This window comes from Mus pahari, chromosome 4, assembly GCF_900095145.1.
Source record: "Mus pahari chromosome 4, PAHARI_EIJ_v1.1, whole genome shotgun sequence".
NCBI classification, from domain to species: Eukaryota; Metazoa; Chordata; class Mammalia; order Rodentia; family Muridae; genus Mus; species Mus pahari.
In genome coordinates, this window is record NC_034593.1 from 118,465,481 (window position 1) to 118,492,383 (window position 26,903).

Below are 26,903 nucleotides of genomic sequence, written 5' to 3' on the forward strand. Positions count from 1 at the left end.
AAACAAAAAACAAAACAGGTTTTGTCCCATCTGAAAGGAATGACAAGAGCGTCTGCAAAGGAGGAGCTGACCTTACCGATTTCTCCAAAAAAAAAAAAAAAAAAAAAAAAAAAAAAGTCATGTAGTGAAACCAATTTACTTCAGCCAGAAATCCAAATGACTTTGTCAATTTGTAAAGAGCTTTAGCACTCTCTGCCAGCCATAAATGTGATGATGGCCAAACCAAGAATGACCAGTATTGCTTTTTAATTGCCTCAAGTAACAGTGCAGACTCCTGTGATGGGCCAGCTCATTTATCAAGTTCATCCTGGCTTCCTTTTCTCCCAGAATGTTAAGCGTCCTTGGAACACCCTCCATCAAGCCTCAGCTACTGGCCTAACACTTCCCCCCACACTGTCCTGATTAGCTCTTTAGAGTCTGCTCCCCCTGCAGGCTCCCTTCCTCCCCTCCTGCTGGGGCCAGAGGCCGGAGCATTGCCCTTCCTGCTGCCAGACAGTAAATCAGCCAGCCCAGTGCCTGGGCAGTCTCCACTTCTGCACTCAGGGCCCTGACTGCAAGAGTTCTGTGATTTAACTGTTTCGCTTGGCAGGACTCTTGGTTTTTCTTGATCCAAACTTTGATTTGTAGAAACATTTTGATGATTTGCATGGGCAGAAAGGGTCTTTTCGGTAATTTCATTTTAGAAAAATCAACATGTTGGGTTTTGTGAATGTTAGCCATAATTTAGAAGTACGCATTTGGAGTGTATTTTAGAAAACTGAATTAAAAATTTGGCTTTTATGGTTAGTCGTTAGGAATCTTCAATACAATGGACTAGACGACTATCCACCACTGAGAAGAAAGCACTCCTGTCTCTCAGTGAACTTAGAAGAAGCCATAAGGAGCTTCTGAAGAGTCTCTTTGGTGGCTAGTCTCTGGCAAAGCACTGATCACTCAGGTGTTTGCAGAGGTGTACACTGTAGCTCCTCAGGAGCAGTCGGGTATGTCGAGTCTACTCACACAAAGAAAATTGACCAGAGTCAATGCTAGAGGCTCACAAACATCTGTGAGCCTAGACTTCCAGAGCGAAGGGCAGGAGGGATGGTTCAGCAGATGAGAGCAATTGGTTTATTTAGTTGTTGTTGTTGGGTTTTTTTTGTTTGTTTGTTTTTGGTTTTGAGGTGTTTATTGTAGAAAGGCAAAGAGAGGGGGAGAAGAGTAGGGAAGTAGGGGGGTGGCCATGCTATGTGGAGAGAAAGGAGAAGAGAGGAGAAGAAGGAGGGTGAAAGGTGAGAGTAAAAGCAAGAGCTTAAGTGAGAGAGGAGAGACAAGAGAGGAGAGCAATTGGTATTCCAGGGAATCCAGGTTAGGTTCTCAACACACAACCATCACAACCATCTCCAGCCAGTTCCAGGGGATCTGATTCTTCCTTCAGGTCTTCTTAGGCACAATGCACCCACATAGTGCCCATACATTTATTCAGTCATTCATATAAAATAAAAATTAAAAATCTTAAAACATATTCTAGAGGCAAAGGCAGAAGGGCTGGAATGTTTGGGCTTCCCAGTGAGGTTGGGGGTAAATTCTGACTTTTCATCCTATAGACTTTGTGATGTCTAGCTTTCCTCTCTGCACCTTAGCTTCTCTATTTGCCAATTCAAGGAAGCTTAAAGCTATCAGTGGTACATAGTTCCTTGTACTCAGGAAGAATCAATATCAGATAGGCTGTTCTCTTTCTTCTTCCTAGAAGAGTTTGAGAGCAGAATAACATCTACTGGAAACAGATTTGGTTCTTCTGTCCCACAGGACTAAGGAAAGCTTTCCCCACCATATTTCAAACAAAGCTCTTGAAAGATTACCTGGTCTCTCCCCAGTAAGTTTTTGATAGAGTTTTGTAGAAACTTCAAAAATGGAGACAGGGGAGACCACACAGAATCTGGAGTAAGTCACCCTCAGACGTATGGCATGGCTGAGATAATGAGGCTGCTTTTTGCTTGTTTGGTTTACTACTTTAAATTTATTAATTGACACACAAAATAATGTGTTTCTTATGTGTGTGTCATTGTACCTTGACTGTGATCTCTCCGACCAATCAACCCAACTTTTTATGTCCTTCAGTATTTGTCTTATGAAACAAGCATGTAACAACAGGAGCCCTACCATTTGGTGTATATACATTGACAGTTGTCATATCTTCTTGATGCATTGGTCTTTTATTAATATGAAGTTTCCTCTTCATCACTTATGACTAATATTTACTTGGAGCCTACTTTATCAGATATATGACTATGCCATTTTGTCTTTTGTTTGTGTGGTACATTGACTACCATCCTTTAGGTCTTTGTATTTATGTGTCTTTGCCACATAGGTCTCTTTCTTGGGGACAACAGATGGTTGGTTGTTGTTTTATAATCCAAGCAACTAATCTATGCTCTTCAACTGGAGAGTTCAGAGAGCATTTATATTTAGAGTCGTTATAGAGAGAAATTTGATGACTCCTGTGATTTGGTTGGTTATTTCCCTACTTGATTTGATTGATGATTTATTCTTTTCCTTCATCCTTATTACAATCAGGACTTGCTACTTTATTGTGTTGGACTTGATCTTTTCCCTAACTTTCCTTTGGTCCTCGGTACTTCGCATAAAGCTTACTCCTTTCCATTCATCTGGGTTTGATCTCTTGATCATATCCCAGAGTTGGGGAGGGTGTGGTCATGCTTATTTTCTTTTTTCATGAAACTATGAATGTAGTACTCACTCTACTTTATACCAGAAATCCCTGATACACCTGTTCTGCTTGGTCTAGTCTATTGCTGATGTTTTGGCTGAACTTTATTTAATTCATCTAGTTCACTACTTTATCTATCATCTATCTATCTATCTATCTATCTACCTACCTACCTACCTACCTATCTGCTTTAGTAGTCTCAATTTCTTTGCTGATAGAAATATCCTTTAAATTTATTAAGTTTACTTAGGAAAGTAGAAATGACTGAAAGAAAAGAAAATGGACTGGTAAAGGAAGATCCCTGAACCTTGAGAAAAGAAGGTGTAATCTAGATGTTCTATTTAGAGTTGAGCATTCTTCAGCTTTTTCTTCTCTTCACCTTGGCCAGTTGTGAATCTCTGTATTACCATCTACTTCAAATAGAAGCTTTTTTGATGATGCTTGAGAGGTGCATTAATCTATATGTGTAACAGTACGTCACTGGGAGTCAGTTTGATAGTATATCCATTACCACAATATTATTCATAGGCCGTCCCCTGTGACCTATGACCTGTCTAGCCACAGGTTCTTGGTCCAACATTGGGGCCACATATAGGTCCCATTATGTGAATTGAGACTTAAATTCATTAAGAGAGTGGTGGTTATTTCTATGATATTCATAGCATTGTTGTACTTGCCAGCCCAGTAGTTATCATTCCATCCAGAGTTCACATCTGAGTAACATTGATATGTATTTATATTTGTGCCTGGGTTTGTATGAATGAGTGTATTGTCAGTCTATGGAGGCTGGACATGGAGGGTGTCAGATCCTTTGTAGCTGGAGTTACAGGCAAATGTGAGCTACCTGAAATGGCTGCTGGGAACACTACTTGAGTCTTTTGCAAGAGCAATACTTTCTCTTAACACCTGAGCCATCTCTCCAGCTCCATTTTTTATGTTTTCCAATACTTGTATGTCTAGTATTTATGATGAGACTTGGCCTTATGAATCCAACTTAACTTTAAACAGTATACGTACTGTTACAATTTAAATATATTGTGTTTATTAAAATAAGAGGAATACTGTTTAAAAAATTAACTAAAATAGAATTAAGATTGGTGACTCCCCCATTGAGTTTATATACGAATGAAATAAAATCATTTCTTCAACAACAAAAGAGCAAAAGAAAACATTCACAATCAAGAAAAACTGTGTGAGCAGGTCTACTTTAACAGAAGAATTCAAACCTACATTTTGCTTCTAAAAATAGGATTAAAATATGTATAAAATCAACCTATCCGAGCCCAAGCAGCCTCTGCCTCCCGTCCTGCCAAGTAGAAGGATGGTTGGTTGAAGGTGGAGACTTATTTTTGATCCTGCTCAAATGGGAGCTGCCCCCGAAGTGGTCTGAACCTCTCAACACTGCAGCTTCCTGCCTCTGCACTCCAGGACCACTTCTAAGCATTCTTAGCTCTGTGGCTGTCACTTACAGGGGACAGCACAGTGTGTCCATCTGTCTGGCTAAGGTCTAGGTCAAGGGTGCTTCCCGAGTGTGCTGTGTGTGAGCAGAAGCAGGTAGAGCACCGAGCTGTGGCTTGTTGCGCGTGCTACATCTTTCCGATTCGGCTCAGTACTAAAAGGCCGGCAGGCAGGAGAAGGTTGCAAGGGATGTCCCTGGAGTCTTGGGCTATCATAGATATTTAGGTCATTGACAAAGAAGGCAAAGCCATCATAAAAGGCCAGACTACCAACCCCAGAATCCTTCACCAATAATCCTCCTGCTCCCTGAGCCTCTCAGTATGTTTGTGTCTAACCCTCTCCTAATCTATTATGGGCATTCACTACCTACTTCTACCTAGAGGTTCTGGCAGGGTCATTCCAGAACCCTTGGCTTTTCAGGATCCCATGGAGCTGTCTTTAATAGAAGATGTCTTCTCAAAATGGCACTAGGCCACAAACTTTTCAAACATAGGCCAATCCACACCTGAAACTACGGTCTTACCAGATCCACCCCCCACCCCCACCTCCACCCTGCCCCAGCTACACCCAACACTTCTGAGAAGTGTGGATTAGACTGCCATTGACACACCAGAGCCAGGCTGAGCGCCTTTTCGGGGATGCCTGAGAGCTGTGGGGCATGTGTTCTGTTCCTATCTCTGATCACCCTTGTGTTTCTTTTCTCAGTCAGCTGCTCGGTCCCACTGTGATTTCTGATGGTCTTTCTCTCCGTGTGGTGGCGTTCATTTTCTTTCTTCTTTGCTGCTTCATAGAGAGGCAGCTTCTACTCCGCCATCTTGCCCCAGGAGTCTATTTACTTATTCTGGAAGATTCTGTAGCTTAGTGGAACCTGTCCTTTCAGTCTCATGTGCCTGAAAACTCAGTTTGGAGATTTCATGAACATGGTGTGTCACCAATGCTTTTGTTTTTTTTGGAAGCGTTCTCCCTTACATGGCTTGGAGATTTCCATCAACTTAAAAAAAAAAAAAAAAAAAAAGTGACATTCGAAATGAATTAGATTGGCCAGAGGTCACATCATCTATTGACTTTTGAAATGCGGTGCATTTTAATCCTCCAGAAAAGATCCTTTACATGCCTTATTTTGAAATGTTTAATTATACAAAGTAAAAAAGAAGATGTTCTTAAAAACAAAAACAAAAGCAAAACCCTCAAAATGTTTGAACAATGAGAAAGCCAAGGACTCCTTTGTGTGACTGTAGTGTTGTCATGTTAGCGCATGCAGGGCTGTAATTATCTGTGCTGGAAGACTCGCCCATTCACACATTACTGTAACATGAGGGGTAATGTTATCTGTGACTCTCCTTTCCCCAGCTCAGTGCTGGGGCATGCTGAGCCACTCAAGTGTACAAGAGCCATGAGCCCAATACTTTCACAGAATAGATTTAAGCTCTAATATTAAGTTATCTATATTATTATCTTTAGAAATCTTTTTAAAGATGTTTAGTAGTTTTAGATGTCAATATATTAAATTCATTTTAATTTAAATTAGATAGAAAATATCTATTGTAGACATCAATTTTATGATTTTTTTTTCTTCTTTTCAATTTCAGGGTCAGCCTGGTCCTCAGGTAAGTGATGTCTTTTCTGACCAATTAACTCCAATTGTCCCAATAGGAACATTTTTCTTCAGTCCTTTTCAAAGACTCAAAGAAAGCTATGAACTAGTAATCATGACACCACCTAGTAGGCCAACCATTTCCAGGAGTGAAGCTTGAACTCTCTTCAGGGTTGTGTGAGCCACTTCACCTGCTGGGCCAGATGGCAAGTTAACAATATGCCTGCTCACAAAGTAAGACTCTTTAACTGACCCAAGCATTGCCCGCATACTTCAGAGCCATGGCGACTTGTTCTTACAGACATGGGCTGGTTTGCATTAGATGCTGATTAATCATGTCCTAATGCAGCTGTGAACCCATAGGCCGAGTATTTACACCGCGGTCCTGCTAGCTGCTTCTGATTCAGTGTCGATGGATACCAACTTTGTTCTCCATTTTCAACACCAACCAACTGCTGCGGACATGATTTATAAGTAAGCACAAACGCAACTGACAGGCAATCTTTTGAACTCTAAATCACACTGACGAAAATGGACCATTTTTAAGAGATGGAGGAACATGTATAAAGATAGAATTAGAAAAATAAAGCAAGTTTTCAGAAATGCTGAAGCAAAGTCAAACTCAAGAGACTCAGTATCCCTCGGTCTGTAGGGCGCTATCGAGAGGAGCTGGGCTTACCTTCTCTTTAAACTCCATAACCCCCTGTAAAGGATGCAACTGCTTACTGCGCTGCCCTCAATCCTCCTTCCCTGTGATGTGCTGAATCCTGCTTCTGCCCCGGATTGTTTCCTGATAAGCCATCTCACAGTGGCTTCGTAGTCAGTGTCAAAAATTATTTACTATATGTTAATCTTCATTCTATATGGTATGAATATTATTTATAGTTGTTCTAAGCTCCACATATAAGGTTGTGTAGCAATACAAACGGGAAGCCATATTGATTGCAGCACAGTGCTCCTTTTCACATCACTTCTGAGAAGAAGTTCACCTTTGTTTTTGATGCGGAGAACCACCTCATTATTTGTAGCTTTCCCTCACGTGGTCCAAGTTGGTTCACGTTAACAGAATACATTTATAGAAGAGAGTTTTGTTTTTTAGAATTTGAACTTGCTACGCTACGATGGAAAGAGTGCAGAGTGGTTTACTGCTCTTCATCCCTTGTTTTATTTAATGCTACAATAGTCCTGAAAAGTATGTGTGTGCCTCTGTGTGTGTGTGCCTCTGAGTGTATGGCGTGTGTGTGTGTGTGTGTGTGTGTGTGTGTGTGTGTGTGTTGGTGTTTATGGTAAATTACTTATCTGGGTAACACAGTAGAGTGTCTGGAGTAGAAATCAAGACTCTATCTACATCCGGAAGGCCTGTATCACTCAACTCTTTCCAGAAAGGCAGCATAATGAAGTGAGCATTGGTTTGGGAGAGAATGATACTTTAATTCTTAATGGGACCTCTGTCTCAGCCTGGGCCACCTTCTCTGGCACCCAGAAGCAGTTCTTAAGATAATTTATGGACATAAACATTTGAGAAATGACTCCAGGATACAGCACGAGGGAGTGGAGTAAGACCCTGGCATGGTAGAAAGCTGGGAAATAGATGTGTTTGTGAACTGATTACTTGTATGTGTGACTGAGGCTATTTCCTGCTGAATACCTTGCAGAGGGGCAAGGCAGAGGCTCCTCAGAACCCTCACACAGCAGGATTGAGTCATGTCTGAGCGCTGATCATATCCCGTATTCCGAAGGTCTTGCATATGGGATGGATAGGACCCATGTTCTACCACTAGGGTTGTGAATAAGTCAGATATGGTCTCTGTTTTGTGATTATTCTGTGTTTTAGTTTTTATTTAAAATTATATATACCTATTACATTGGAATAGAAGAAAACATTAATATGAAATATTAATGTGTTATTGTTAATGTTGACTACTTGCAAGGTATACAACTTGAGTCCATACACATGTACTTTGTTCAATTATTACAATTAACTCAATGGGCATACATGTCTCTCCCCATACTGTGCAGCATTATAGCCTGAGACCTTGTCATTTGACCATGGATTGTGCCTTCCCCAGCATGCCTCTATTTTTACCACCCCTGTTTTATGCTTCTATTAAGTTCAGCTTTTCGGCATTCTAAAAGGAAGTGAAAATCACCATACACTATTTGCCTTCCGTGTCTGGCTCACTTCACTTAGCACAGTATCCTTCAGATACATCCATGGTGTTACAGTGGCAACAAAGCTTCCTTTTTCAGGCTGACAATATTCTATCATATGCATGCATTATATTCTTCCATGTATCCATTAAGACATGGTCTGGTTCCATGTTGCCTCTTGTAAGTGGATTCTATATGTGTGTGATCAAAAGGTATTTCTCTCTGTGCATGGCTTATTTCACTGAACACATTGTCCTCCAGTTCATTCATATTGTTACAAATGGAGGAATTTCCTATCTATGGCTAAATAGTAGTCATTGTGTATATACATACCCCATTTCTTTATCTGTCCATTCATTGATGAACACTATGGCCAATCCAAAATCTTGGTTGCTACAATAAACACAGGAGTGCAGATATCTTCAACATGTAGGACCACATGGGAATTCCATTTTTAGATTTGGAGGAATTGCCACTAGTGTTTTATTCAATGTGTATCCTACAACAACACAAGAATTCCTCCTCTCTCCACATCTTCTCTCTTGCCTTTTTGATCCATCCTAACAGGTGGAGGCATGAAGTCTTACTGTAATTTCATTTGCTGACTTCCACCCCTGATTCCCTTTCTAGTTGCTCTTCTTGTCCCAGGCTCCCCTCTCTTTCTTCCTCCCTGGTATTGTCAAAGTCAGGACTACAACCCTGTAATATGATAGCACTGTTAACTCCAAGTGGGATGGTTAAAAGTGTAGCTCACAGTATTCTAGAATGATTTTAGATTTCTCCTGCATCTGCCCCAGTGTCCCCATTGCCATTCTTCACACTGGTGCTGTGGGGAGGGAGGTCAGAAGGATGACTGACAGGTGCTGTGGCATGGGAAGTCAGCAGGGTGAACACACTTGGCTTACTCCTGACAAGCAGAAGTATTGATGATTAGATTGAGAGATATCAATAGGTATCCTATCACCTATGTTGACCAGATAAAATTTTTTACCATGGCTTTGTTAAGGTCCCTTTCCTGATGACAACCCTCTGAGTCTTGATTATGTTATCAGTCTAGAGTATGACAAAATCCCCTAATTTGGCTTCTTGTCTCATCTTCCATTGATTTTCATTAGTGTTCTCCATAGACTCTATGCTTTATCAAAACCTAAGTGAAACTTTTATATTGTCTCTTCTATGTTTTGTTTTTTTTCCTCTTTTCCTTGGGGCTCCTTCGTCTTAAACCTCTTGTCTACATATTCAAACACAATCACCTGTCACATTGTAGTACTGTTTCTCCAGGAAGATAATTTTCTTCTGTACTAAGGGGATTTTCTTTCTGTCCCAGATTTCCATGGAAAGTTAGTTATGTAGCTTGTTATATTGCATTATACTTGAAAGAGAACACGGGGGGGGGGCTTCTAATCAAAGAGATTACAAGTCAGATACAGTTTGTCTAGTGTTTAGCCTCTGCCTCCTGGATGAATTACTCTTTCACTCTGGGTAGCAGTGTCCTTTCTTAAGACATGTTGTAAAAGTTAAAGTGTTGTGTAAAAAATGATACTTGAACATGGTAAGGCCTAGGGAAAAATGAAGTCTCATTCTTTTTTGAATAATTACTATAGTTATTTCTAAGCATCTTTTCTCTCTATTTATTATGTGTGTAACATTTTGCCTGCTTATATATTTGTGTAACACTTGTGTTCCTGGTGCCCAAAGAGGGCATCAGAAGAGGGTGTCGGATTACCTTGAAATAGAGTTACAGATACTGGGCATCTGACACATAGGGGCTTTTTAATAAGTATGTTTTGCAGTTTTTCACTTACCTAGCTAGCTCCCAAATAATCGAGACTGGACTATTATATTGGTTTATCAAGCTTTAAGGGCACAATAACTGAGCAGTATTACTACTCTATTTTAATCCTCTAAACTAAAATGGCTACCTTCCAGCCAAAATTCCCAGGATAGTTTTATTTTATGGCTTTCTTTGCTTCAGGTGTTTTCTCATGGTCTCTCCTGAACTCTCTACCCATGGCTACTCTCACTCCCCCCACCCCCTTTCTCCTCATCCCCTGTCTGGGAGGAGGTCCAGCCCTCTTGTCTCCCTGTTCAGTAATCACAAATCACTTTATTGACAACTCAGGGAGTAACTGGGGAGCAATGTTTGCACAACATTGAGACAGGAGATTATTAGAATAAGGATTGCAACCAGATATAGGGGCACAGAAATCAGCATTTGAATACTATAAAGACAGTCTTTATACAGTGCAAAATAACATGATGCCTACAGACACAAGAGTCTTTTCAAATCAAACCCTGGTCCTCTGAAAGAACAGCCAGTGCTCTTAATCTGTCAAGCCATCTCTCCAGCCTTTGTTTCTTCTCCTTAACAGATTTTATGGTCTTTAATGCAGGATCTGTCCTCTTCATCTTCACTGTCCTCACATACAGCAATTTATTTTAGGAGTCTAAGCTTTGGTTTTGATTTTCATAATCATACCTATTATAAAAAGCATTGCAAAAATAATACATTGCCTAAATATTAGTATTCTTCCACAAATAAATAATTGAACACACATTGCATAAACCAATTGCTTTAAAAATATTCTCAGGACTCAATTTTGTCCTCTTTACAAAATACATTGAACTTTTATTTAGCTCAAATATCCCTCCGTGTCTTTAAAAGTAAGTGGATACCCCTTTCATACTAAGGCCATTTTTCCTGCATATTGTTTCTTGGAGTCTCAGAGCCCTCCTCATAACTCTTCCCTGGATTTGCATGTGAACATAAAGTAGCAGTAGTTCCCTTAGGAGTTTTGAGCACTAAAGTGGTGTGCATGTTGTAATTCTGTATTACCCAGTGAGAAAAAAATGTAAGCGCAAACCACAAGCAAATGCCCTCAGACAACTGTGTGTGGAGGGGTGCGCCTTCCATTTGAGTTTGCAGATACACTTGGAAAGAAGCTGAAGATGTCACTCTGCCCTCTTCCCCTAAGTCTGCATTTGCCTTTCTTCTTTATCCAGATATTATCATTGCCATTTCACAAGGCTATATTAAACGCCACTAAACTCAAGCTGTATATGCATTGTAAAGAATTCTTTTGGGGTAAGATATTGTACTGTGGGGGCAGTATTTAACTTTCTATTCATATGTTTTAAATTATGTATGAAGCTCCTTCTAACCTAACACTTTAGCAATTCCCATATTTCATAGTTGTGTTTCAGTCCAGCTTTTTTCCAGATCCACATAGTCTGATTTGGGGGCAGAAGGAGGGCACATACATTCTCTAGAAATTTGAAAAATGTGTGCATGCCTTTGTGCACAAGGAAGTGTAGAGAGCCTAGATTTCACCCACTGCTATGTAAAACCAGTAATGTATTATCACCTGGATAACTCAATACTCTTGCAGAGTATATTTCATTGTTATTATGGAACCTGGAGGATGATAATACACGTCTGAATGCTTTAAGAGTTCAGGAGTTTTAATTAAGTGTCATTGGTATTGTGGCCTTAAGGACTTCACTCTACTCCAGATGGGTTACATTATTAAGAGTATACATGGTATAACTGTTTCTTTATTTTACTGTAATGCATATGCCTTTATTTCATATGCTCAATCGTGTTTTTAAATAGTGTAGAAGATAGAATTATTTCCAACTAAATTAATTAAAGAACTTCTATGGCTAACATTATGCTGTATTTCCTAAGAACTATATTGCCTTTCATTTCAACTGAATTAATATGGATGACCTGTAGTATTCCGTGAATAATTAAGCTGATTGTATATTGCTTTAGACCATGGAAACTGTTTCCATTCTCAGAGCCCCTTGTTTTTGTATCCCGGTCTCTCCACGCAGTGTTGATAGAAAATGCATGATACAGTTTCTGTTTAGTACTGAGAACTGAGCCCAAAGCATTGCAAGGGCTAGATGAATGCTCTACCACTGAGTTCTATCCCAAGCCCCTTAGCAAACTCTGGCTAGTAGGTACACACTTAGTAATTCATCGTTCATGATAATTTTATATGCATGCAGTAAGATGTCTGCCTTCCGCACTCTACTTTTAAGTCAGTATATGAAACACATGCAGAGAGCTGAGGGAGTGGGCTCCTGGCTCTGCAGGCAGACACCTGGGCTGGTGTTCTGTTCTACCACTTATAAATGGTGTGACTTTGGGCAATTTATGGAACTTTATGCCTCAGCTTTTCAGTATAAAGGGAGACTGATTTTGATTCAGTGCATAGCTTAATGAAGCACCCACAGCATCTAAGGCACACACAGGTGTTAGGATTAAAGGCCTTTGTAAATTCCTTCTCCCAGGAACACTAGCAGAAGCGCAGCCATAAAGATCTGATGTCCTTGTGTTGCTACATATTGTCCCTGCAGGTGGCACTTCCCCTACTGGAAAAACAGAAGAAAATAATAGACTCAATGTGTGTAGGTGCTGTGGGTAAATTAAAGATAGGAGATTAGTGAAAACTGATCAGTTATTGTTGGATCTGGCTATTACATTATATAATATAGCTTCTCTATATAACAAAACGTTATTACACAGTTATAAGTGTTCAAAATATTCTTCAGTGATAGAACACTGTTCAGTGACATTAAACCATTTCAGACTTTTAGAGCCTATCTTTGGTTAACGTAGTGCTCATTAGCAACAACAACCAGGGTTCACTTTGCTCTCCAGAAGCTTCGCAAGGTGGTTGTACTGCACATGAATTCATGTTGGGAGCTCGCACGGGTCCTCAGAAGCAGCCCATGGCATTTGGTGGCTGTTTGATTGCCATCAAGGTATTTGTGAAATGCTATTTTTGGCCCTAATAAGGTGAAACTTCCATTTCATGAAATCTGTTAACATATACACTGGATGTTTGGCACATACAAAGTCCATAGGCAGTAATTGTCATTTATCCATTTTACAGAAACCGAAGTTCTGTGATGTTGGCTGACTTGCCAGTGTTCATGTGCTAGTAGAGACTGGAAAGGTCTCCAAAGTCAGTCTGAGTTAGGTTTTCTATGCTTCTCCTGCATCGAGAGTCCTGTTAGTTCAGTGAGACACAAGCCCTGGTCCCAGCAGAGACAGCTGGCTGTCAGAAAAGAGGCACATGTGCTTCGGGGGCTAGAAATAGTTAAAGAACATTTCCAAAGGAGAGTTGGATAAACTCAGGAAAGCAGGCGCTCTGAAATAATGCATTGGTGCATAGGTGAACACATGCATGCCTGTGTGCATGAGTGCATGTGTGCCTCTGTGCATTGGATGGGACTTTTCTGCAAGGGAAAGAATTTGCTTTCAGAAACTCAAGATTATATGTTTAACTTTTCTCAGTCAGCTTCATAGGTCAGGTTGCCAAGTGGGTGTTTTTAACGAAGGTGGGCTGTGGTGCATCCTAACAATAAATAACAATGAATGATTCCACAGAGGTAGTGACATACAAAGAGGCCACTATTCAGAGAGGGGGTCATTTGGAGACTAGTTAGTATTCAAGGACGAATTGGGGAGCATCCTTTTGGGAAACTGCGTCAAGTGAAGCAGGTTATAGGGAGAAGTAACAGCAGGTTATAAAGAATGTGTCGTAAGATGTCCAGGCCGGAGTTCACATTTCTTTTGGTAGGGATAGGAAAGATCTTTTAAAAGGAGTTTTTAGCTGGCTGTCATGGCATATACCTGTAACACAGTGTTTGGGAGGTTGAAGCAGGAGGCTCATAGTTTTAAGTGAGAATAGGATATACATCGTGTCTAAAGAAAGAACAATTTAAATTATATAATTACATGTAGAAATCTTCAGACAGTCTCAGAAGTATGGGAAAGGCCCTTAAACTCATCACCCAGATTTATAAATATCAATTGCTAATTTTTTTTTAATGAACTTCTTCCTCTTATTCACTGTTATGGTTTTGGGTCAGGATTTGAGCCCAGAACCTCCAACATGCTAATAAATGCATGGTATACTGTTATATTTTATGAGTATGATTTAAAGTTAAGCCTATATCATGCCATTCCATCTGCATGCGCTGAAATATGACTCTGTGGTGGGGCATTTAAAATCCTGACCATCATCTCAATAATGGTTTTTAATAAAATCAATACCCAGTGCAAATTCAGATTTCCTCAATTATTATGAAATTGTCTGCACTTGGGCTTATTACCATTTTTTCAGTGTTCATGTCTCTGATTCTTTAGTAGATTCCCCATGTCCTTTTCTTTTCCACATGGCATCCATTGTTCTAGAATGTTTGTGCTATATAGAGAACGGCTCACATTTTGAATTGTTCTAATTACTGATTGTGATGTTTAACTCATTATCTTGTAGCAAAATTGGTTCATTTTTAGAAAAGTCCATTTTAAAGAGTAGTATGTCCCTTAGTTCACACCAGGAAGCATGAGGTGTTTGATCAGTTGCTTGGTCTAGAGGAGTTGGCCTGATGTTCATTAGACGTTGGCCTGATGTTCATTAGACGTCTGCCTGATGGCTTTTGCAAATTCTAAGGGTTCTGTCTTGGAGTTTGCCATTGTGGGCTGGAAAAGAGTCCTCTGAAATCTTTTGGGCTTGGGATGATAATGAGCAGAAGAATGTATTTATCTCACTATGTTGCCCAGGCTGACCTCAAATTTCTAAACTCCACTAATCCTCTGTATCTTACTCTCCCAAGTAGCTGAGATTATCAATGTGAACTCAGTATACCCAAGTAGAAAAACCAATTTGATATTAATATGCAGGGTGGGGGTGAGTCAAGGTCACAGGAAGCTCATGTAATAGACTGTTGTGGTGATCCAAGAACAGGGCACTAGCAACTGACACAGGGAGATGGGAGAGATGCAAGAGAGACTGTACAAGTTATGTCTTTAGGGCTGAGAGCACTGGGTTCTATTTATATAAACAGATATAAACACGGGGTTTTTATGCTTGGAGTTAGAACAGGGTGCCTGACAAAAATAGGAAACTCAGGAATCATGATGGTTTCGTAGCAGACACTGAGAAATTGGTTTGAGAAAGTGGAATCCGAGCCCGTGATGGTCTGTTTTGGCTCAGACGTCTGGTGAATGGTTGAAGATGTAGGATTTCAGCTTGGAAAAAAAATGGGAGGACGGAAGGCAGGTAATGGCTGGAGCCTTGAGAGTATATTTGATAGCCAACAAAGGGAGTGCAGTGAGAAGGGAAGGTTTAAGAACAGATTTTGGTGATGTGAATGCTGATGGGTTTTGTCAACCCTTCCTCCCCAGGGCTTCCTTTTATTTAGATTAGGTTAGCCCAGGATATCTCCCTCTCAGGGCTCAGTGGCTTCCCTTCCATGGGTCAGCTTTCTTCTCCTAATGGAAAGGAATGCCCCTCCCCCAAAGAACAACATGTACTTTAACTCGTGTTTCTTTATTTTTCCTGGACCCAGACTGTAAAAAAATTACTTCTTGCTACCTTTCTTCTTTCCTAAAATTGAATTTCCTCTCTCGGTGTGACTAATCTGTTCTTTAGGGAAGCTAATAGAAACAGTAAGGAAGAAGACAGGAGGTGAACAGGAGACGATAGTGGGCAAAGGCAATGTGTCTTCCCCCTTAGCGTGAGGAAAGGGTAAATTTGTTCTCTTGAAAGTGGTGGAGGAGGTCCAGGGTGGTGGGATGGTCCCACTGGTAGTAGCGATGAGGAATGAAAAAGAAGGACTGGGCCAGGGAGGAGGCAAGCGCACTGTAGGTGTGATGTCTTCCATCCCGTCTCTGGAGAACCGGGTGATGAGAATAAAGAATCTAAAGAGGAAGCTCTGGGAGTTGACACTCATGTGAAAAGCTCTGTGGTCATGTTGGCCATCAGCCAGCAGGAGGGAGATTCTACTTACACTGGAAGTCAATCAAGAAGCAGAGCCAAGACCTGGAAGTCAGGCTCCCAGCCCACCTGATGGGTTTTTTTTTTAAATATTTTTAAATTATTTTTAATTTTGGGAGGTCTTGTTTTTCATCCATTCTTCTATCTACTTGACCCTCATCCTTGGGTTGTGCTCAGTTGCAGTTCTTAAAGTCTATATCACTTTATATGATGTGACAAATGAAGCAAAAAAAAAAAAAAAAAAAAGAAGTCAAGTGGCCTTCAAACAAGGCTTAAATCACTTGAGCAAAAATGATGTTCGGGCAGAATATGAGGAAACATGCTGAAATAGGTGGTTGTAAATTAAACCCAGGGCTTAGAGGAAAATGCACTATACGGAATCCAGATTTAACTGCACACAGGCACATAAGCATGCACCACACACACAGAGAGATGGGGGGAGCTGGAGAGGGAGAAGGAGAGGGAGAGAGAGGGGGAGGGGGGAGAGAGAGAGAATGAACCTAGTGAGGGAGGCAGTAGAGAAACAGTGATGGGTGTCTGAAGAGAGCAGTGGGTGCCGGGCTTATGAGTAAGGTGCAGTGATGTATATGTATGTATGTGGAATGCTATGTATGGAAACTCATTGTTTTGTATGTTAACTAAAAAGAAGAGACAATGGTATGTGAATCCATATGAGCTCTACTGAACACAGTGACAGTACCACAGGAGAGCTTATGCAAGGAGTGAAACAGTGGGAGCTACTATGGCGGCTGGTGCGAGACTCTGCTTTCTTTCCACAAAATCAGTATTCAGAATTCCAAATCTTTCACCACAGGGTTCATTTTATTTGTCCTTTTAGAAATAAGGTACAGGGGTGAGGAGGAGCCACGTTCAAAGCCAGAGGCATTTGCACAGTCTTAAAGCATTCAGAGACACAGACCAATGTTGGGGGAGAAGGGGGAATCTTGTGTTTGATTAGCAAGAACAGTAATGTCCATATAGAAAATAAGAAAAGCAAGCCAGAGAAAATGACCCCCAAGTCCGACCGTGTCCCAAGCTCCTAACTCCATCGAGCTACACCAGTCTTACTTTTGCAATGTTTGAGTTTTCCCAAATATGCTTTTGAGTGTTAGAGGCCATTAACTGCTTCCTGACGGGCAGCTGTTTATGATTTCAGACTGATCGTGGGCACACACGGTCTGCTGGTCAGGACCCAAACAGACACCATAAAAGACCTTGCCATTACAGTCTCACCGCAGAAAAATGCCCAGGAAATAATAGCTGTAAAAAATTAGTTTTCAACCAAGTAGGACTGGTTTTGATATTTTAAATTTGGGGGTATGTCCCTCCCCTTCTTCTTGGTTTTAATCTTCAGTGCAAAATGAAAGGTGTAAAGTCTAAAGCTGTAAATCCACTTCTTGCTGTAATTCCCATCCCAGGCTCTGTGGAGTAGGATGGTACCAGATAACCACAGTCCTGCTGCCAGGAAACTGGCTTCTCCGTTACTTCCTCCATGTTGCTACTCTGAACCCCAAGACTCTTATTGTATTTTCTCTCCCACATCCATCCATTTCAGTTTGGCAAGACTTCGTTGAGTACCTAATCTGTGCTCAGCTTGACTGAGGGGCTCTAAAGCCTAACATTCAGTTTCGTTGTATTTATTAAAGGTATTAAAGGCTGCAGGTTTGGTTTGGTTTTGATTGGGAACATCCCTCGAAGGTAAATTATATTCAGTCTGCATTGTCTTCAAACGTTCCCTCCATTCACCCAGGAACGTTTCCCATGGTTCGTTTTGCTCTAGGGAGTTCTGTATGTTTGGCTTCTTCACATTTCTCAAGTATTTCAAAAACATAATATTAAAGTGGGCTATTAATAATATTAATAATCACCAGTGTTGGACAGCTATTCGGTTGTGAGCTGTTTTGTTTTAGACAGGAAGGGCAAGATTCCCCCACCCCTAACACATGAGAGAACCAGTTCAGCAAGACTAGTTAGTCTGACCAGGATTATGCAGTCTCACTTTCAGATCTGCAACTGCAGAGCTCAGGTTCCTGGCCACCAGGATACTTTTAGTTTACATTATCACCTCTGAAGTACTCTTGTATTTTCCTTTGACTTTTGCTGAAACCCTTCAAAACTAAATTATAAATGAGTTTTATAAATTATAAATCACATATTTTATCTATGCTTTTAGGCAGCATAATTCTATGTCAGGAAGAATTAAGATTTATATATTACTAGCTCAATGTATTTGTAAAGTTAAAAGTCTGTAGGTCAAAATAATTTTACTTTAAACTTCATGAAACAATTCAAGATATCCCCCAAATTATATACTTATGCCTGTGCCTGTTCCTGTGCCCATGACTGTGCCTATGCCTGTACCCATGCTAACAAAAGTTTTTGCATGAATTGAAGGTTGGCATACACATGGAAGAAAATAGGTTGTCATTTTTATTACAGAGAAATTGGTGCTAAGACAATTAAACATGTTACTCAGAAGCATATATATGTATATATACACACACACACATACACACGCACACATACATATATACACAGAAATATCACCATCTAATTATCCTGGGTTCCAATTTTTCAAAAGAGCACTAGATTCTCAATTGTCAATGTCATTTGCAATGTCATTTTTCTGAGGCTTCAGAGACAAGCTAAATATTGTGAGTGTGCAATTTGGTTATGTAGCTCCCTTCCTAAGAGGCCAATTAAATACACATGTGGGGAGACAGATGTCAACAATCAGTACAGTTGAAGCACCATCTTAATTCTACAAGAGAAACACTGTTTCTCCCATTTCCTTCCTCCCCAAAACTGGAAACCGTAAGCGTCAATAATGTATTATTGTAAGAACTCTGGAGCCCACAGAGAGAAGACTTAGAACAGCCATCCATGCCTCTGGGCCTGTGCTGTCTTCACGATAGAACCACTGATATAAAAGGCGGCCATCTTCTCCCTCAAAGGCTAGGGAAGTGGGCATTTAAAATCTAGGAACCTGTATGTAGTCTTCACCTTAAGAATCAGAGGGGTAGAAATGTAGTGAAGACATACTCTACCTAGAAGTTAACATTCAAGATGGGTGACATTTTAGTGGTGGCACCATAATGTGGTTATTGTGTGCTGAAGATCACAGAATCTGTACAGAGAGTATCACACAATGACTGCTTCTATGGATTCCTGAGTGAACCTTTTACTTAGTAGTGATAATAGACTATCTCTCCTCTCCTCTCCCCAAGGTTTTCCTATGTAGCATCTGCTTGTGGACGTTGTACATCGTGGTGCGCACTAGGCTCCGCACCACGATGTACAACGTCCACAAGCAGTCTCCTCTCCTCTCCTCTCCCCTCCCCTCCCCTCCCTGTTTTCTTCTCCTCCTTTCTTCTCTCCTTTTCAGTTCCCTCTCCTCCTCTCTCCTCTCCTCTCTTCCCTTGTCCTTTTCTTCTTTCTCTGTGCCCCTTCTATACTCCCATTTCCAATTATGCCAGCTGAAGCAGTCAGTAGTCTAGATTTTAAAATACAGCCCTAAATCCAGATTTCAACTTCGTATGAGTCACTGGTCCTTGGACGGTTCTTCACATGGGTTAAACTAGCTTGGGCCAGTGCTTTTCTACAACTTCACCGAACTTTAAGCTTTCAAATAGGTAGGCCTTCTTCAAACATTGAGAGTCTGGCAGCGGCCCGTCATCTACCCTCATTGGTTCAGTTTCAGAAATGGCTTTCACATCTAGAACTTTGCTTAGCACCTCACTGTGTCACATTATTCCCAAATGCCTTGCTCCTTACCAGGACCAAGACAACAGCTCTCCAAGAACTGCTAACACCCCACACTCTGTGAGTCCCACAGAGTGGACACACCCCATCTTCTCACCACACTGAAGCTGATGACAGGATCTGGCCCAGACACCAGAGCGTGGCTAACTAGCCTTTCTCGATTCCTCTTTCCTGCTGTTCCCCATTTCCACTCCCAACTCCACATCTTTCTGTGATAGCACAGTGTCCCCTCACTCTTACACATGTTTTTCCCTTCTGTCTGAACCCCTTCACACGCCCTGCCTCCCCCTTTATTCCCGGCCAACTTCGAGGAGCCAATTGCAACACTGCCTTTTAACTCCAGTTCTCTCGCCTTCTCTCTTCTCATAGCTCTGCCACACAGTCATTCCACAGATTGTAGTCAGACTAGCATACCCCTCCTCCAGATGCAGAGGGCACTGACCAACTGACAGCCATAAATGCTCAGAAAATTAGTCTGTTCATTCTCCTAATTCTACGGTAATGAAAGGAATAATCAGAAAGAGTTGAACTATCTTGCAAGAGTAAAAAATCAACTTATATATGAATATCAGGCACAGGGGTCACCAGCCCCTCTTCCTGTTGTGACTGGCTGTCTAGGAGTCTTGGGACATCCTTTTTTCCCCTCCAACAGAATTTCATATTTTTTCATGATGATTTGATTGTTCCCATTTCTAAGTAAGTAAAGTCATAGTTCAAATGAGTAAAGGACCACTGTTGGGACACTCCTCTCCTCCCTCCCCCCCTCCCCCCCCTCTCTCTCAGACTGTCTCATTCACTTTAATGTAAATTGAAATGTCATCGAGTATTTTCTAAAGATCTTCCATTGGGCTTCTCTTTGCTTTCTATTTGGTTTTATGGAAATAGACAACAAGAAGCACTAAAACCTCAGCTGTTTGGGTAGAAACAGACTCCGGGCTACCAAAATCCTGGGCCCACATCCAGGAGCTGAAACAAACAGAGAGGTGATGGCTACAAATTATTACTTTAAAGCTACTTGAACGGGAACGAATTTGCCATGACTTTAACTTTTATCAGTCCTTTGGTAATGAGTCAGTTATATTCTGATAATGCTCTAAAGCAAACAGTTCTCAACCTGTGGGTCTCGACCCCTTTGAGGGTCACATATCAAACATCCTGCATATCAAACATTTACATTACAACTCATAAAAGTAACAAAAGAAGTGTCGACAAAATATTTTTGTGGTTGGGGTTCACCACAACATGAGGAACTGTATTAGAGTTAGAGAGGTTGAGAACCACTGCTCTAAAGAGTGTTCCCACCTGATTGTAATGACAGACACAAACTTCATTAGCATCTTTCAGTGTTTACATAATTAAAAGCGCATTATACAAAAATACTTAGAAACAATAGTTCTAGCAATCCTTAACCCTTTAAGACAAGTGGGCCTTATCTGGACAGGTGGCAGACGTGCTCCCAAAAGCCTGACACAAAGCTGTGACCCACAGCTAATCTTACATATTTTCTTTCCATTGATTTCCGCTTTGTTTTAGCAACAAAGGTGACTTTTGTTCAGTGCTAAAGGCAGTATAGTGGCAACAGCAAGCTGCCAGTTACAAATACTCTCAAGTTGGTGCTGAAGAGATTCTTCAGTAGTTAAGCTCATTGGCTGTTCTTGCAAGGGGCCCATGTTCTGTTCCCAGCACCCACGTGGCAGATCAGAACTGCCCAAGATGCGGGTGCCAGGTACATTTGTATATATGGATAGTATAAGAAAACATTCATAAACGTAAAATAAAAACCTTTTAACAAATGTTCCCAAGTGAAATAGTTACAACCACTAATTTGTATTGCTGCTCATCTTTTAGTACTAATGAGGGTTCATTTTTTAAAATTGTAAAAATGAAGACAAACTGAGCTCCTGACCAACCTGAACTTTAAAGTTTTAATATCAGAGAAACTTCTTGCATTGTAGTAGCTTGACTTAGGAAAGCAACATGGCTTCCAAAGTTAGAAACACTGTCCTCTGTGGTAGGCCACTTCGTTCTTCAGACTGAGCCCACGTTTCCAGTGAAGAGACACAATTCAAAAAGAGCTGGATTTCAGCCCCAGTAGAAGAATACCGCCCCCACCCCACTGGCTGCTGGTCCTGAGCACAGGAGTGGGGGTGGTGTGCCCACAGCTGGGTAGAGCCTGGCAGATGCAGGATGCCATGTTGTTCACTTCTGAGCAACAGTACTTACTGCTCAATTTTTTTGATGCAGATTTTCATGTGTTCACAAACTAGGCATCCTACATGGGACATTCTGGCAGTGGTCGGCATGTGCAGATCTGACATTTGACACTGGATTTCCAAAAGATTCATTTCTGCTCCCCCATTGTAAAGGGATTTCAGAAAGGTTTTGATTGACATCAATTATTCCACAAACCCAAACAGAGCCCCTTCAGATCTGAACCTCTGAGATCCCCCTAGACACCCATTCCCAAGTGTAAAGAGGGGGGCCTTTGAGAGGCAAGGGCAGAGGTTGGGGAAGGGTCCACAGCAACAGCTGATGTAAAGGTCCCTGCGTTTTCTAGGAGTCGATCTTACTTAACCTTGGTGAAGTGTTTACCTTTAGAAATACATGATTTAGCTTTGTTGGGGATCGGCAGCTCATGTTTCTAAATCGGCCTTTTCTACAATATCCTTTAACCACAGGTTAAAACAATGATAAACTTTAAATAAACATTCAACAAATGTATGTTCAAAGTACAGCTTGTTAATATGCTACTTCAATCAGGGCTGCCCTCTCTGCTGCCTTGTTCAGACTTCTGATAATAAGCCTCTCATTCCTCTTTCTCTTAGCTTCCCTGTGCTCTACCAAAAATAATACCCAACCTCCATAACACTAAAATCTGTATTTAAAAAAAATACAGATATTCTTAGTCTTAGTGTTACCCATTATTCACTGCTTTATATACTGAAAATATTAATGGGCATATTCAATATTCGCTGAAAACATTAAAATATTATTTTCTTAGTTTCCCTGTACTTACCGACAAAATTATCTGGAGGATAAAGGGAAAAGGATCTTATGAAGGTACCTGTTTGATCTTAGCCCTAATTCCTGCTACCTTCTCTGCCTTTTATTTTCTTTTTCCTCAGTCAGAGCCTACAACTTTAGAACCCGTGTCTGTGATGTGGGTTATGCAGCCAAGGCCATGTTAGAAGTCCCATGTTGAGGGTAGGAACCAGACACATGGGTGATTCTGAGAATCAAGTTCCGTGTCTATGCTACATGGTCTTGGTATTTAAAGTCATGCAGAATGAATTAAAATCCTGGATAGCTCACTTCCAAGAGGCCTCACACTGAAAAGATCTGAGTTTCATTTTTGGCATCTCTGAAAGGATTATCATAATACTTCACTGCATTTGGGGGAAGATGAAATGTAACAGCAACTTCTAGTTCCTTATTGATGAGAAAATATGCAAAATGAGGGACATGATGTTGTAGTTGGTTTCAGGATAACTTCACAGGTCTCACTGAAAAGGCACGCTACCTAAACAATAAAGAGAGCCATACAGTATATAAAATCAGTTCCAGCGATTTCAGATGCTAATATGAAACAGACAATGATAAAGCTGTTGCTTTAGAATGAGCAGAAGAAACTCTGTGTGATGTGGGAATGCTGGAGATTTCTGAAGTGCAACACAGGGATAACTATGAAGAGAAGAGGACTTGGTGCCATTCCACTCTGGCCAACACTTAGCAGAGCTGGAATCCCATGTCCCTACCTGTCATGATGTAGCACCCTTCTGATAGATGCTTGGCCTTACTTCCTGCCTGGGTTTGTTCTAATGTCCTAGCCACACTGTAAATGTAGACTGTGGAGATAATTATGAGACATTCCAATTCCTCAGGCTGTGCTGAACCACAAAATATGACTTCATTATTAAGAATTAGGGCAGACAGCATAATTGATGCCTCTAGAAATAGTTTTTCTTACTAAAAGAGTAGACAGGCTCTCAACAGTGAGAAATTCCTACAAGGAAACATTTATGTACACATGTGGTCACCTGATTTATGAGAAAGGTAACCCAGGACCACAATGGGGAAAAGATGCCATTTTCAGTTAACAGTGTTCAGTTAACTTGATAACCACCTAGGGACAGAAACCATCCTGACTTCCACCTCCTGTTAAATCAGTTCTCAATGAATTCACACTCACATATGAAAGATGCGATAGCAAGCCTTTTCACTAGTAGAATAAACAGACAGATTTCTCCCTGATGTAGACTAGCTATAGATTTAAGTTGATGGTAAGCATAACAATTAAGATAAAAATGTTATATTGACTTTTATTAAATCAACAATGTCTATTCATTTAATAATGGCCATAGGGTCTTCAGACATAGCTCTGTAGTAGAACATTCTCAAGGCCCTGAGATCAAGCCCCAGCATCCCACCACCCAAATAAACAACAATAATAACAGCAAATAATACCTTAACAGAGTGTAAAAGCACGCTGTCTAAAATCATTGGATGGGAAAATGTATTTCTAATAAATACAGATAGCAAAAATTATATTCACAATACATAAAGGTTTCTGAATCTCTATCTGCCTGTGTGTGGTATTTAATATGTAATTCTAACATACCAATAGGACAATTTAGTGAAACAAAGACAAAGGTTCATAATTCTTTATGAAAAGAATGTAAAATATTGAGTAGGTATATTAAAAGGGCATTCAGCTGTTGATTAATTATCGTAGTATAAATGGATAAAATTAGTATGACGGCAGTTATTTCTTAACCAGCTAATTCCCTTGTAACCACACACAGAGACTAGGATTTGTTAAAGTTGCCTTGAGACAAATACTGAACAATTACCACTCCGTTCTAAACTTCCAAGTTAGTCAGGCTTCCTCCCAGACATTTCTCCATATTACTTGCACTTCTTCATCCTTTCTTGTCCCCCTCTCTTTTCCTGATGTTTTCTTGACCTCTTCTCACGGCTCCCCTCCTTCACTTCCTGTCACTTCCTCCTAGAATGGGAAGTCCCTCCCATTCTCTCTAAAGCTCTGTATTGACTTGTTGGCTTTTGTTGGCAGGCAGAGAATGAATGAGGAGCAGTGTTTATATAAACTTGAGGCAGGAGCTTCTAAGAATAAATATAACAAGGCCCTGTCCAGATTGAAGCCAGAGAGTTGGATAGAGAAATCAGCATTTGAAATAATACAAGGGTAAACTTTACACAGTGTACCAAAATATTCTGCCAACATTCAATTTATCACTAGGGAACTATAAAATAAAAAAGATAAATTACTGTACCCTACAAGAACAAGTAAGATAAAGAGGAGAAAATATCAAGCATTAGAGATGATCATCTGAAATACTGAAGTTGGGTGTATAAACACTCTAGATGCCACATTGAGAAACCTTGGAAGTATCTGCTGAAGTGAAAATGAATGTACTCCCTTACCTTACTTAGATACACACACAACAGAGATGCAGTGGGGTATTTTCGTCAAAACATTTACAGTAGGGTGTTTATAGGAGTGGTCTACCATAGCCAAGACCCCTGGAACCAAGTCTCTGCAAACAACAGGATACACAAGTCTTATACAGAATTTTATAAAGCAGTAAGACCATGTCTAAAGTTAGGCGCAAAACTACTAATGAATTTCACAAGCATTGAACAAAACATACCAGACATACGGTGTATGGCTCGCTTTAGATAAAGAACAGAGGCAGGTAAATTCAACCATCAGAGATGGGAGTGTGGCTGTTGGTGTAGCTGTTGGCAAGTGCAGGTCTCAGCAGAGCTCCTTGCTATGAGGCTCTTCTTTAGCGCAGGTCTACTAAGTTCATGGCAACCTATTTAGCACATTTGATACATATGATATATATGTATATTAGTTTTTCTTATTCTAATTATATTACAATTATAGTTTAGAAAGCAAAAGTCTTTGAGAAGCCTGTTGCCAACTGTGACTCTCTGCAGTTCACATAAGCCTTTCAATTGACCGGGTAGATTTATTCAGAATTCCTATGTAATGCTAATATTTTCTTTCTTTCTTTCTTTCTTTCTTTTATTTTTCAGGGCCCCCCTGGTCCAAAAGGTGATAAGGTGAGAAAAATGCATTGGTTAAATCAATTCATTTACTGGGAAATCCGCATTGGCATGATCTGTGGTGTGCTTGGACCTTTTTAATAAGCACCACATTCTGATTGGAGATAACGCTCTCGTCTTATTTTGCTTTCCTACAGGGAGAACAAGGTGATCAGGGACCTCGGGTAAGCTATGCACTTCTTGTCCTGGGTGGGAAATGAATTTCCAGATCAAAATCTGCTGAGTTCCACTGCCATTTGTGCTGCATGATTTAGTAACAGCTGACAAAATTGACAAACCACCCATAAGCAAAAATATAGCTTCCTAATGAATATGTGTACCTTATGTATTATCATACCTTGATGATTTCAAATAGGATATTCTACAATTAATGAACCCACTGAAGCCGTACAATAGCCATATTCCCAGTGACCACTGGGTTGTTGTTTTTTTTTTTTTTTAAAAAAGATGCGCACATAGTGTTTTGCAACATAAAGGCCATGTGGCGTTCTCTGGAATTTGGCATTTCCCTCTGATGAAACTTCACGTGTTATTGCATAAATATGTTCTAGCATAGATAAAAATATTAATGCATCTTACATATTTATCCTTCCTCGGGCATCTGAATAACACTTGTTTGGATTTCTTGCTTTTTCCAGATTTGCGAGGCAGATAAAAGGTGTAACGCTCTGAGTACTGTGGGAGTGTTGGTTATGATGGCCCCTTTGACCATCATAACCAATGGCGAATGCTTTGTTGTTGCCTTGGTAGTGCCAAGTCCTCTGCTTCGCATCTGTGCCTCATTACTCAAATGTTCAGACATACTGTTCCAATGATGTAGTGGCTCTGTTCAGACATACCTCTCAATTTTCTCATGTCACTATGCACAAAAGCGAGTATTTGGTTGAAGAGAGAATTTTTTTTTTCACAGTGGAAACACACATTTAAAATGTTCAGGTTGAAAGGAGAAACTATGGAGGTCTGTCTGTAAAATAGACTGCATTTGGTTAATTAATTTATGAATACTGTGGACAGATTTTTATTTCAAACTGTAGAGTTGATGCAGATGGGAAAGGTCCGTGCTTTCGTTGCACCTCATGCTCTTTAGAGCCTGCTAAAGGCTATATTCGGATTTGCTTTCCTTCCCGTTGAAATAATGGTGTCTCAAAGTAGGCAGGCTTCTCTCTTGACAGCCATCCTAGTTGATGACTGCCTCCAAGCTAAAAGCTCATCACTGGTGCAGGAGATTGAGCATCGTGATATCTACTGTCATGGGTGGGAATGGAATGGAACGTGGAGCCTTTAATGACAGGGTGGGAACCCCTTGATCCGTGGGTGGTGGTGACATTTCACATGGCGTGTC

At 40.6% G+C, this 26,903-nt stretch overlaps 1 protein-coding gene across 6 annotated transcripts in view; it reads left to right on the top strand.

Annotated features, from left to right (window-relative positions):
- Col25a1 (collagen type XXV alpha 1 chain) overlaps positions 1-26,903 on the top strand; it is a 417,766-nt gene that overhangs the window by 237,896 nt on the left and 152,967 nt on the right. For all 6 annotated transcript variants that reach the window (XM_029537736.1, XM_029537737.1, XM_021195769.2 and 3 more), the window contains exons 5-7: positions 5,755-5,772; positions 25,532-25,558; positions 25,699-25,725. In XM_029537736.1, coding sequence (XP_029393596.1) covers positions 5,755-5,772; positions 25,532-25,558; positions 25,699-25,725 — 72 coding nt within the window. The remainder of the gene's footprint in view (positions 1-5,754; positions 5,773-25,531; positions 25,559-25,698; positions 25,726-26,903) is intronic.